Source organism: Mastacembelus armatus, chromosome 10, assembly GCF_900324485.2.
Source record: "Mastacembelus armatus chromosome 10, fMasArm1.2, whole genome shotgun sequence".
NCBI lineage: Eukaryota > Metazoa > Chordata > Actinopteri > Synbranchiformes > Mastacembelidae > Mastacembelus > Mastacembelus armatus.
Window position 1 is genome coordinate 24,803,644 of NC_046642.1, and position 13,526 is coordinate 24,817,169.

At 41.5% G+C, this 13,526-nt stretch overlaps 1 protein-coding gene across 11 annotated transcripts in view; it reads right to left on the reverse strand.

The window, feature by feature from the left end:
* LOC113144137 (cancer-related regulator of actin dynamics) overlaps nucleotides 1–10,996 on the reverse strand; it is a 66,481-nt gene extending 55,485 nt beyond the window's left edge. For 2 of the 11 annotated variants that reach the window (XR_003297132.1, XM_026329889.1), the window contains exon 1: nucleotides 10,754–10,993. Coding sequence is in view for 7 of the 11 variants with exons in the window: in XM_026329889.1 (XP_026185674.1) it covers nucleotides 10,754–10,818 (65 nt within the window). In the remaining 4 variants the exon portion in view is untranslated. Of the gene's footprint in view, nucleotides 1–9; nucleotides 551–10,753 lie in introns of those variants that run through there. The other 9 variants (XR_003297130.1, XM_026329885.1, XR_003297131.1 and 6 more) reach the window with 8 other exon arrangements.
* Between the last annotated feature and the right edge of the window lie 2,530 nt (nucleotides 10,997–13,526).

The following is a 13,526-nucleotide window of genomic DNA, read 5'->3' on the forward strand; positions in this document are numbered from 1 at the left end:
GAAACTTACTTCTTGCCCTTGAAACATCCATATACCCCAGCCATGCTCTAATGATTAAATGAAGCAAACACAGAGGATGCTGTTTTCTCTCCGTTTGTCTCTGGTCTGTGGAATATGAAACCTTCACATCGAACACCTTGAGGTTTTCTTCCACATCAGTCTCCCTTTCCTTCCTCTAAACAGATGACTTCTCTCTCTGCAACAGAGAAGATGACACTCCACGGGATAGGATCACCCTTTATTCCAAAATAAAGTTCCTCTTTTGAGCTCCACTGAAGTCCAGTTTCATACAGAATTCACTTCTCTAAAATTTGGGAGCATAAGCACATGAGCAAGTCAGTCCCAACCACTCCAGCAGTCACGTAGAACAGCAACCAGAGTGGAATAACAGCATTAGAAAATCACAAATGAAGCTCAAAATGATAAAAAAAATGTTAGAAACACAAGAAGCTTAAGATGAATTGCTATTTTATAAGTCTTCAAAAACAACAGCAAACAAGGGTGTCTTCTCAAAAAACAGTGGCTTTGAGAAGCAGTATAGTTGGAGTATACAGTAGTCAGAAGGAGGGAAAACAATTGACTACATGAGTGCGTGAGTGGCTGCTGCATGCCTCCCTCCTCTCCTGCTTGTCACCATGACTGGTAATGCTGTAGAGGGAGGGCAGGAGGAAGGAGAAAGATAAAGAGGGAGGAGTAAGTGAGGATGTGAGGGTGAACAAGAGACTGCCTCACATGATCTTGATGCCCAATTAGTGCAGCATTCGACACCATTGACCACAACATCTTATTACAGAGACTGGAGCATGTGATTGGTATCAGAGGAACAGCATTAAAGTGGTTCCAATCCTATTTATCGGACAGATTCCGGTTTGTTCATGTCCATGATGAACCTTCGCCACGAACAAAAGTTAGTTATGGAGTTCCACAAGGTTCTGTGCTAGGACCGATTCTGTTCACCCTGTACATGCTTCCTTTAGGATATATCATTAGGAAGCACTCTATTAATTACCACTGCTATGCGGATGACACTCAGTTATATCTATCTATTAAACCTGTTAACACAAACCAGTTAACCAGACTTCAAGCCTGTCTAACTGACATAAAGGCCTGGATGACCAGTAACTTTTTACTTTTAAACTCGGAGAAAACAGAAGTCATTATATTTGGGCCTAAAAATCTCAGAAATAACTTTTCTAAAATTATAGCTACTCTAGATGGCATAGCCCTGGCCTCCAGCACTACTGTAAAAAACCTTGGAGTTATTTTTGACCAGGACATGTCCTTTAACTCACACATAAAACAAATTTCTAGAACTGCATTCTTTCACCTGCGCAACATTTCCAAAATTAGGAACATCCTGTCTCAAAATGATGCAGAAAAACTAGTCCATGCATTTGTTTCCTCAAGGCTAGATTACTGTAACTCATTACTATCTGGATGTCCTAATATCTTAATAAAAAGCCTCCAATTAATCCAGAATGCCGCAGCCAGAGTCCTGACAGGAACTAGCAAGAGAGATCATATTTCTCCTATATTGGCTTCTCTTCATTGGCTCCCTGTAAAATATAGAATAGAATTTAAAATCCTTCTTCTCACATACAAATCCCTTCATAATCAAGCTCCTTCATACCTTAAAGACCTCATAGTACCATATTATCCCAATAGACCACTTCGCTCTCAGAGTGCAGGCCTACTTGTGGTTCCCAGAGTTCTCAAAAGCAGAATGGGAGGCAGAGCCTTTAGCTATCAAGCTCCTCTCCTGTGGAACCAGCTCTCAGCCTGGGTTCAGGAGGCAGACACTCTCTGTACTTTTAAGGCTAGACTTAAAACCTTCCTCTTTGACAAAGCATATAGTTAGGGCTGGCTTCAGGCAACCCTGAACCATCCCTTAGTTAGTTATGCTGCTATAGGCCTAGACTGCCCGAGGACCATCGGCGCACTGAGCTCCCCTACCCTAACCCCCCCCCCCCCCCCCCCCCCTTACTAACCTTGTGCTCTCTCTCTCCCCTAGTTTGTGCTCTCTCCCTCCCTCTCTCTCTCTCTCTCTCTCTCTGTACCTTCTGCAGGTGTCCCTGGTCCTGGAGCTGTTTATCGCTGATGTGCAGTTACTGGCCCCACCAACTTGCAGTGTCTATTTGTTGTTTATTGTTGCTGTTCTTTTCTCTCTGCTCTATCCACTCACCCCAACCGGTCGAGACAGATGGCCGCCCAAACTGAGCCCGGTTCTGCTGGAGGTTTTTTTCTTCCGTTAAAGGGAGTTTTTTCCTCTCCACTGTCGCCAAGTGCTTGCTCATAAGGGAATTGTTGGGTTTTTAGTTTTAGTTTTTGTAAAGTGCCTTGAGATGATTTGTATTGTGATTTGGCGCTATACAAATAAAATTGAATTGAATTGAATTGAATTGAATGCCCGGTTCTGCTGGAGGTTTTTTCTTCTGTTAAAGGGAGTTTTTCCTCTCCACTGTCACCAAGTGCTTGCTCATAAGGGATTTCTTGGATTTTTTTTTTTGTTTTTGTAAAGTGCCTTGAGATGATTTGTATTGTGATTTGGCGCTATACAAATAAAATTGAATTGAATTGAATTGAATTGATCTTATCCTTTTTTCTCCTCTTCCTTCTGTCTGCACATTTTGTATACAAAATGATTTCTTTAGTACAAATTAGACAGTTTGATTTCTAAAATGAATGCTTGGATTAAAACAGATGCTTTAATTGTTCTATAGCAAGGTTTGAACCTGCTGGAGAATTTTTGCAACTTTGGGGCAGCTATACTGGATGCTTTTGGTAGCCCTGTTAGCTAGAGACAAAACAGGACTGGTAACAATCCAAGTAAAACAGGAGGCTGGTCTGCCACAGCAGTTATAAATGTCAAGTTTCTTTAATACTAGGTGTCTGGCTAAGAGTTACCAATAATGTGTTGAACTGGCATTAACATCAGTTCTGTCATCATTTTACTCTGATTTATTAGACCAATCAGGGAATCACGTCCAAAACCATATGTTCTGAGTGTTGCCGGTAGATACTAGTCATCCATTGTTTGTGTCCATTGCCTATTGTTTTGACTATCATTGTTATATGTGGCACTGAGGATATGTAATACATAAAAGGTACCCCAACGTTTGCTTGTTCTACTGCTATTTCGTTGAATTTGTGGTTGTTACTGTTGTGTTATGCATTGTGCCACTTATACAGGAAATAAGTCACCTGTAGAATTAAGGCAAATCATAGTGTAATACATATGCTACGCCGCTTGATGGGAGTAATGGCGCTGAGAGGACTGACAACAAGGCTCTTATGGCAAAAAGTAAATCACTTCAGTCGTAAGCGGGAAGCAGTTCAGTAAAAGCTATCGCTCATCAACGCTGTATTAATTTATGTCTACAGGTGAGCAATGCGCGCAAGCATACTATTGTAACATGGTTATGTATTGGTAAGACAATGTTCTGTTAGCCCAAGTAGCATTTTTGGTTGTTTATCGGGTTAGTCGATGCAATGCTAAGTGAAGCTAGCCTAAAAGCTAACTACATTGAGTTGCCTCACATAATGAGCGCCGCGCGATGATGGTTTTGGTGCTATTGCAGTATTGTAGTGGTGGTATATAGAGTTTATAACCATTGTTTAGATACACATAAGCCTATGTTGGTTCGTTTTTGTTAGTAGACACAGATATCTCATGTTTGGTTTTATGAATGAAGAATGTACTGTTGCCGTGGGTGACTGTAGTGAACACTATTGCTTATGGGACTAGTCTGTCCAGTACGGCAAAATGTACGGCAAATCAGTTCAGTCGTAAGCGGGAAGCAGTTCAGTGAAAGCCATCGCTCATCAATACATCATGTATTAATTTATGTCTACAGGTGAGCAATAATAAAGGAAAAAACACTTCTACACCATCAATTGTCTCCATCTGTGACGTGTGTAACATATAGTCAACACCATCTGGACCTTTTATATGCCAGTCGGGACTATCATGCCCATTTTCACCATCACTGTCATTACACCATGTGCGTACCATGCCTGGATATGTCTGTGTCCCTGCCACATGCAGTGGAGTCTCTTTAAGTTCTGTTCTCACTGTCGTTAATTTCCGGATAAAGATCTTGCCCACACAACATAAGTCACCACTAGTAAAAGAATAGAATAAAGACAGATTCTGGTGCACACGAGATGGATTATGTATTTAAGTCAGTGCTTGGTAAGCTCGTATTTAATAAGAGTGTGCACTGTACCAGGTGAACCATTGGGTATACGTATGTAAGTCATGGGTTCTTCCGGTAAACCACCCATTAGTGCAGTCTAGCAGTATTACCCAGGAGTCTGGAAATCTCTCCAACAACATGGTGATAAGACTTGGTCATACAGAGAAGAGGTCGACCGATATGGGTTTTCTCTAGCCGATGCCAATATTTAGAAATCAGGGCAGCCGATGACTGATATATGATGCCGATTCTTTTGGCCGATTTTAATTTTCCCCCTTCGTCTCACAAGGTATAAAAGTGCCCAGGAATAAAAAGTATTATGTTTGTAGTATTTTTTGTCCTTGCTTTTTCTGCTCCCATGCCCAGCAACTTCTGGCAGGTATTGCACTTGGCCTTCAGTGAAATACTGCCATACTGGGTTCAATTTCCTTTCAGCCATCAGATTATAATTATAAAAAAACAAAACAAGATTTGTCATTTTAAACTCACTTTTTCTATAATTACATTATTCCATGCACATCACAATCCTAATATGTTTGGGGAAAAAACAGGATTGATTTATTGCAGGGTACCTGTCATGATCCTTAAGCTTGTTGACAGACACTGCTATTCAAATTCAAAAGGCCATAGTCTAAGAATATGCGTAAACAAATCATATGTGCAACAAGTCATTTGCATGTGAAAGTAGAAACGCGCAGTTCAGATAAAACTTCAGGCTAAAATGTGCACATTAACTTTCCTCATTAAAAGTATTTTTGGTGGGAGCATCGTGCCCGTGTTGCGTGTTTCAGACGCACAGACACATTTATTGAGGAATGTTATCCTGCGTGTTTTAACGAGAATATTCATCTGAATTTCATGCGTTTCTACTTTCAGATTTGTTGAACACATGACAGTCAGTGTCAATTCTAATACACTACAATGTAATTACGCTTTGGAAACGAATGGTTTTTAACGGCCATCAATAGCTGAAGCCGTGTGTGTATGCGACTATAATAATTTAGCTGCTGGGCTTGTTAGCATGTTTTGGTACCCGTGCCTACAGCCTAAACTACAGCTCGCTAACAATACAGACCAGACAATCGCTCTCCAAAAGTAGGTCATATTCAACCAATGAAATGTATAAGGCTAAATTAAAAACGAAAGATAAGTACTTTCTTACCGTTTTTGGACACTTTTCAGCTCACTAAACAACCTGCTTGTTGCAACACGTCTTCACATACTCCACAAGAACACTTAACTCGTCACAGATGTGCCTGCCTATAAATTGGCCTAATGTGCAGTGAAATCGGCCAATGCCGATTAATTAAAATGTGCAAAAAATCGGCAGATTAATCGGCTTGGCCGATAGATTGGTCGACCTCTATACAGGAGACACAGGACAGCTAGTTCCAGAATCAGCTGCTGCTCTTGACATCCTAATGGTTGACATTCCTTCAAGACTTCTCTTTAGAATAGGAGCATATTTCATTTGAGAAATAATTTCAGCAAGGTGGTACCGATAACAGGATTATCCAAAGGTACACAAGATTAACACTGTCTCAAGGCCCAGAGGGTGGGGCTGCTGGGATGTGGGACCACAGTGTTTGCTCTCAGGGCATACGATTGCATATTACAATTAAAACTATGATCTTAATGATGGATCAGACAAACTTAACACTTAGGAAGATGTTATCAATAAACATTAATTTTGTTTCCTTTTCTGGACTTAGTTGAGAAATGTCAATACCCCTCTCTCATGTGTCCCTTAGTCATGAAGCTAGAGGTGGGAGTTTAGTATAAAGACTGGAAATAGGGAATCAGCCTGCCTGGCTCTGTTTGAAAGTAACAAAATCTGACTTCCAAGCAATGGTGACAGCAACACTACAAGAAGTCATTAGACCAACCAAGAAATAGTTCCAACATATTTTATATTTTGGTTTTCTATGGATACATTGTGGAAACCTGATGCTAGATCGTCACAGACACACACACACACACGCAATCAAGAAAAGGAGTCAGTTGTATTTAAAGTAGCCAATTCACTTAAATGATCATTGAGGGATCTTCACAGTTAAAAACAGACTTTTTAAATTATTGTCTCCCATTTCAATAGTACAAGTATTAGTAAGATTTCAAAAGATGGTTTAAAGACTGACCTCTTGGAAAAAATGGTTTCTCTCCAAAGTCTCCTATTACACACAGAATAGTCCTGTTAGTGCTGAATATGGTGATGAAAACTGGCTGAAGGAAGTGGCAAAGCATCTAAACTCACATTAACCATCAGTCCTTGCACAGAAGAGTGGCATTAATGGAATGGATTTTTCAATCCCTACATGCCCAGACTAAAAGTTGTCTGTGTGATTCACTTTCTTTAAAAACTTGTTGAATGTTGCACCCTGCCCATGTCACTAGAGCATATGTGTATGTCAGTGTAAACAAAAACAGAGGCAGACTGTATTAGCTCCAAACTCATCAGCTCACACAGATCAGATCAAGATCAGTTCTGCCATGCTGCAATTGATAAACATTTACACAAACACAAAAAACTGCCAAAAACAATCAGAAAGGACCAGCTCAAGCTGAAGAACTGTTGAGGATTCAACCACTTTAATGTACTTTAATTCACTGCCTCCTCTGCTTTGCTTGATCCTTGATTTTCCCATCCTGATTCCCTCCACCTTTTCTCCAGCAGGGTGTCAAACACCTAAATTTGATCAAATCAGTCATAAATCACTTTGTCTTCTTTTTTCATTTTAGAGAGAAACACTCAAAGTTTTGTGTGTTACAATTTTAGTGAAGCAGAGGAGACATACAGTATATCGATTATGTGAATATTGAAACATGAACTTAAGCTTTGTGTATAACTCTCACACTGGATAAGGAATCTTTGATAACCTCAAATTAGAACAATGAAGTACAGGAGGTATAAAAAATAAGGATCTCCAGCCCATTAGAACCACAGTATGGTATTGAGAGATCCATTCACTCAGTGTGCTATTACCACAATAAACACTGAAATTACTAATGCATGTATGTTGTATAACTATTCTTGAGCACTACAACATAAGACAGACTACTAGTGGTGGATTAGAAAGGTGATTAATAATTAGAATAATTTAATTGTTATAGTCAGCTATCAAACAAAAATTCAGCATAGGCTTGTGTTCTATTTCTCAAGTGTGATGGTTTTGGAGCTGTGAAAGTAAGTGTGCAGTGGGTTTTATCAGGGTACCTGCTGCTGTAATGTTAATGGGAACAGTGAGGGTCCACCTAAACATTAGAGCTGCAGGCCAGAAAACCAAAGACATGAAGTAGAAGATGCTGAAAAGCTCCATACAAATGAGTAGAAAAGAGTGACACTTTTCACATTACACACATTGATTTGATCCACTGCCAATATTAAATTCTTGATGAGCACAACTTTAATTATTTGGGTGAAGTTTGTTTCTCCTATGAGTTACAAGATACTTATTCTAGGCATGTTGGTTTTCTTTAAGTGATAAAATCAAGTTGGCTCCAGGTCTTTTGTGACGTAATCTAAATACAGCCCTCTGAAGGGACATTTATGACCTGAAACACAACCTCTCACTCCATGTACCCCCCAAAATTCACTGAGGGAGAGAGTGAGAAAAAGCCAACTAATACAGTTTATACAGAAGATCAAGAGGGTGGCAACACACACACACCTACTAGAACATACTGTACATAAATACACCAAGCTCAAATAAGTTCCTGAAGAAAACAAAGGTTTTGGGAAGTAAAGCACAGCATTTTCGAAAAAAAAAAAGTTCTGTGACGCGTTTCATTTTGGTGGACTTTTTGCTAACCAATTCCAATACACCCTCCACTGGGCTTGTGACCCAAGAAAAGGGACTGCTTGTCTCCCCTCTCCTTGTTTTATTTTATTCTTTCCATCCTCTCCTTCATTTCCATCAGATTTTTTTCTCTCTGCTGGCCTGGGATTCTGTCACTTACCCCTGCAGTGCTACGCCTTTCCCTTCTTTACTGTTTTTTGCTTTCTCTCTGCCTCCTTCCTATTCTCTCCATTACAACATGAGCAGGCCGATCCACATCTGTCTCTGTATGGAGGAGGAGGGGAATCCCTGAATCCCAATTCACATCTGGAAACCATCTTTTCTCTCTCTCTTTCTTCGCCAATCTTTCACCCCGGTCCACTGCTTCTCTACGTTGTAATGTAAATAGACTTGCAATCATACTCCTGCCCTAAAGCCTCCCACAGCGGGTGGTGTGTCTGTGTGAGTGCACAGAACACACAAGCTGAGATCTCTTCTTCCTTCTCTGCATCTCAGGTTGCAGTTGAGGTGTATGGTGAGATAAAAACCAAACAACTGTCCTTAACTCTGTCACACACATTTTTTCCCTGTGTTTTTGTGTTAAAGCATCAGGAGAGATACAAGCAGTCGATTCAAAGGGTCTAACTGAACAACGACAACCTAATACCCTGAAACAGAAGCTCTGATAGAGTGTCACAACATGAATCGTGCACCGGACTGCTCCATTCTTTCATTTGCGGTGGGCTGCTACAGTTTATCTTGTGTTTCACGTTTTATTGCCACATGATATCACAAAGGTTCAGATATGGCCCATGTTGTTGCCTTGTTTTTAACATTTTCAAGTTATAACTTCCAAGACAGGAGCAGGTTAATACAAAGACACCTCTGATGGTAACAGGCTGTCACCAGCCAATACAGGAGCTGTTTTTTTCACCCGCCTTGTATCTCAAGTTCGATCTGGCAAATCCGTAACACCTTTCCCAAAGTGGTCATTTTTGCCAGACACCTTAATGATCAGCAGCCTGGCTGTGGGACAATCACCCTGATAACTGGCCTGTCTGATATTTTCGTTGGTTGTCTTGTAGTTTGAGTCGCTCCACAATTCAACTTCCCAAGTGGCTACCATCACCAGATCCTTAAGAAAGTGTTGGGAGTTGTACTTTTACTGGAGTAGTATTTTACATGTTGTGCCGAAAGGCCTGAATGAAACTGCAATAGCACAAAGCGATGCTGTCTTTCACCCTTCTTGACAACACTGTTGAGGACAGCTGATCAGTACAGCATGAGCATAAAAGACACAGACTGCACCATGACAAAACGTCAAATTGAAGCATGCGTTTCCTGTTTCGGTTTGATCTCCAACCAGCTGCAACACAGTCACATTTCAAATTTCAACTTTTGACCGTCTTGACAGAAGTTACTATTCTTTTCATCACAGTGTTTTTTGTTTTGCATGTATATAGCAAATCCGTTTTGTTGAACGGACTAGGACAGCAAGAGACATTTACTTCTCCTGACCCCAATATATACATTGACTGGGCCATTTGTGCCATTTACAACTATATGAAGCTGTTAACCTCACAAAAGAAATAAGGAGAATAAAAAGAAAGATTAAAAATGAAAGTGACTGACTTTTTTTTGTTTCTATACAGGTAAAGCTCCAAAATATCATCAAATTAGCATTTGATGGCTTCAGTCTCCTTCTCTGAGCAATCAAAAGCAAGACAGCTTTCACTCAGGCGACACAGGCTGTCAGAAGCATAAACACCCAGGTGGCTGACTATTCTCTCACACACACAGAGCAGCAGCAACAGGTCTAATTGTCTAATGATGTATCAGTGAATCATCATGATAGGATTTCCTCTCAGAGAGAAACAATAAACAGCATGTCTCTGTAAAATCTCTGAGGGTTTGTTCAGTGACCCAGTGACAGATGAGCTGATCAGCCCTCTAATCAGACAGACAGTTGACAGACCACACACAGACATATTTATTAAGCTCCTCAAGCCAGATTAGTGGCACTGATGCCCTTAAGCTCACGTATCCTCGTCCAAAGTGATAACACTAACAGGATTTACTGCCAATGACTAGTCAAATACCAGTTTTTATCAGGGTGGTGGGGGTTTTCAAAATGATTGCGCCATCAGAAACATTGATGGAGCAATCAAATGTCTACATTGTTGTACCTAATTTCCTCTGGAGAATCAGATCGGCAGAGCCTGGATCAATACATCCTCACACATTGACAGACAACATGACTCTGTTCTGAATCAGTACATGCCTGTGTCCAGGATTACAGTGTTTCCCACGCAGCGAAAAAATAACTGTTTAATCTGGACCGTCCTTGACTTGCCTCTACCAATAGTACACACATATACACACAGAGTACACACACTGTCACATTGATGGAATGTGTGAGTGTTTGTATGAGCTCACATAATGAAATAATGATTGACCTTTGAGAAATGACAGGAAGAGACTTTAAATTTAGGTCATGGATAACAATAAAAAAACATAGGAAACCAGCAGCTATGTGTTATAACCAGGGTCCTTTTGACAGATTTAAGACAGATCAGGCCAAACCTACTTGTGGAATCATTTTCTGGAATTTCATACTGCAAAAAGCTTCAGTTTGTTTACAAACCAAAGCACACCAATGTTGTATGGTGCACATGCATCATCCCCCAGCAGCAGCAGGAACAACAAAATGTGAAGTTGCTCTCTCCCGGGGAAGAAGTGCGTTCGGTGTGAAAAGTCCGTGATAAACACGGGGATACTCACTGTGTCTGCTGGATCTCAAACGGCCTCAGGGTGAAGTCATCCCTCAAAGACTGGAACCAAGACATCAGCGCTGTTAGTTCAGTAATGATTGGATTATTTGTGTCAGACCTGTCGTCCCCTGCTCTGCGGTGCTGCGTTCACGTGCGACTCGGAATCTCCTAAAACAGCTCAGACTTACAAGCGCCATTCTACTATTGCTAAGCCCTTTGTGGATCAAAATGTTTAACATCAAGTTTGTGCTTAGTAGTCCTATATTTCATCTTGTATGACATCAAGTATTGTATCCTAACGCCACGGCTATTTGTGAGCCATTTGTTTACTGAACTGTAGCTATGATTTTAATGGGCAGATTCTTTTTAATGGACAGTTCAACATATAAACTTATTCAAATCACATTTACACAAGGATATAAACAAATATTTTAATGATATTTTGTCTTTAATATGGGTATCTATCTATCTATCTATCTATCTATCTATCTATCTATCTATCTATCTATCTATCACGCCTGTGTCGCTAATTTGGATAAGCTTACAAAACAGATAGGTAAGATCACGTTAGGAGCAGAATCAGTGCAACCCCAGGACAGGGTCCCTGTTCCGGCACTTTCCCCAACCTTGCATAGGACTAAAGATATGCCAATTTGTTTACCAGAGAGATATTCCGAAGAACCTTCTAGTTGTAGGTCCTTCCTGATGCAATGTCAACTACAATTTAAATACCAACCCTATGCATTCCCCACTGATTCATCTAAGATAGTTTTTATCCTGTCCCTACTATCGGGTCCCACCCGAGAGTGGGGAACAGCAGAGATGAATAGGGAGTCTGGTATTTGTAACTCTTTGGCAGAATTTCCTAAGGAACTAGACGATGCAATTTATGGCCTCGGGATTGCTGACTGCTACAAAAGCTCGAGGCAAACTGCATCACTGGCTGCTAAACAGCTGAAGCATGTTTTGACTTGCCTGACGCAGTTGCAATAATCGAGAACTATGAACTGTAGTGAGGGGGCTTTTATTTTGAGAAAATGCTATAAAAAGTATTTTATTTTGAAAGAACAAAAAGCTGCAGGAGACTCATGGGACCTTATACTAGAATCTGGAGTTTATGTTGAATATTCCTTATACTTTACAAAAATGTAATATCTTCCTATAAATAACTGTAGACTTGATTGTGAAAGTCTGACCATGTCCTGGTAGCAGAAACCATGGCTGACATTGAAAATGGCCTCAATTGGTGCCTGAAACTATACGTCCATTTTAAGATCGTGTTGCTGTTTCAGGGCTTTTATTTTGAGAAAATGCTATTTCAGGGCTTTTATTTTGAAAGGACAAAGTCCTGCAGGAGACTCATGGGACCTTATACTAGAATCTGGACTTCATTTTGAATATTACTTATAATTTACAAATATGTAATATTTTCCTATAAATGGCTTTATTATGAAAGTCTGACCATGTCTTGGGAGCAGACACCATGGCTGACATTAAAAAAGGCCTCAAATGGTGCCTTAAGCTGTATATGTCCATTTTAAGATCATGTTGCTGTTTCAGGGCTTTTATTATGAAAGGACAAAGCCCTGCAGGAGTCTCATGGGACCATATACTGGAATCTGAAGTTTATGCTGAATATTCCATATACTTTACAACAATGTAATATCTTCCTAGGAATGACTGTAGACTCCAGCTCCTCGGTGGCAAAGCACTGGGGGTGGATGAGATCTGCCCCAAATATCACAAGTCTCTCGATGTTGTTGGGCTGTCATGGCTCTCGAGCCTGTGCAACGTCACGTGGCATAGTATCCCTGGAATGGCAGACCAGGGCGGTGGTCCCTCTTTTTAAGAAAGGGGACCGGAGGGTGTGTTTCAACTACAGAGGGATCACACTCCTCAGCCTCCCTGGGAAGGTCTATGCCAGGGTGCTGGAGAGGAGGATCCGGCCGGTGGTCGAACCTCGGATCCAGGAGGCACAATGCGGTTTCCGTCCCGGTCGGGGAATACTGGACCAGCTCTATACTCTCTCGAGGGTGCTCGAGGGTTCATGGGAGTTTACCCATGTGCTTGGTGGACTTGGAGAAGGCATTCGACCGGGTCCCTCGTGGCATCCTGTGGGAGGTGCTCCAGGAGTATGGGGTCCGGGGCCCTTTGCTAAGGGCTATCCGGTCTCTGTACAAACGGAGCAGGAGCTTGGTTTGCATTGCCGGCAGTAGGTCAGACCTGTTCCCAGTGCACGTTGGACTCCCGCAGGGCTGCCCTTTGTCACCGGTTGTGTTCATTATTTTTATGGACAGAATTTCTAGGCGCAGCCAGGGGCCGGAGGGAGTCCAGTTCAGGGACCACAGGATCTCATCTCTGCTTTTTGCAGATGATGTCCTGTTGGCTCCATCGAGCGAGGACCTCCAGCATGCGTTGGGGCAGTTTGCAACCGAGTGTGAAGCGGCTAGAGTGAGAATCAGCACCTCCAAATCTGAGGCCATGGTACTCAACTGAAAAAAGGTAGCTTGCTATCTCCAGGCCAGGGGAGAGATCCTGCCTCAGGTGGAGGAGTTTAAGTATCTTTGGGTCTTTGTTCACAAGTGAGGGAAGGACGGAATGTGAGATTGACAGATGGATCGGGGCATCAGCAGTAGTAATGTGGTTGGTGTACCGGTCCCTTGTGGTGAAGAAGGTCAATCTACGTTCCTACTCTCACCTATGGTCATGAGCTTTGGGTCATGAACGAAAGGACAAGATCTTGAATACAAGCGGCTGAAATGAGCTTCTTTTGCAGGGTGGCC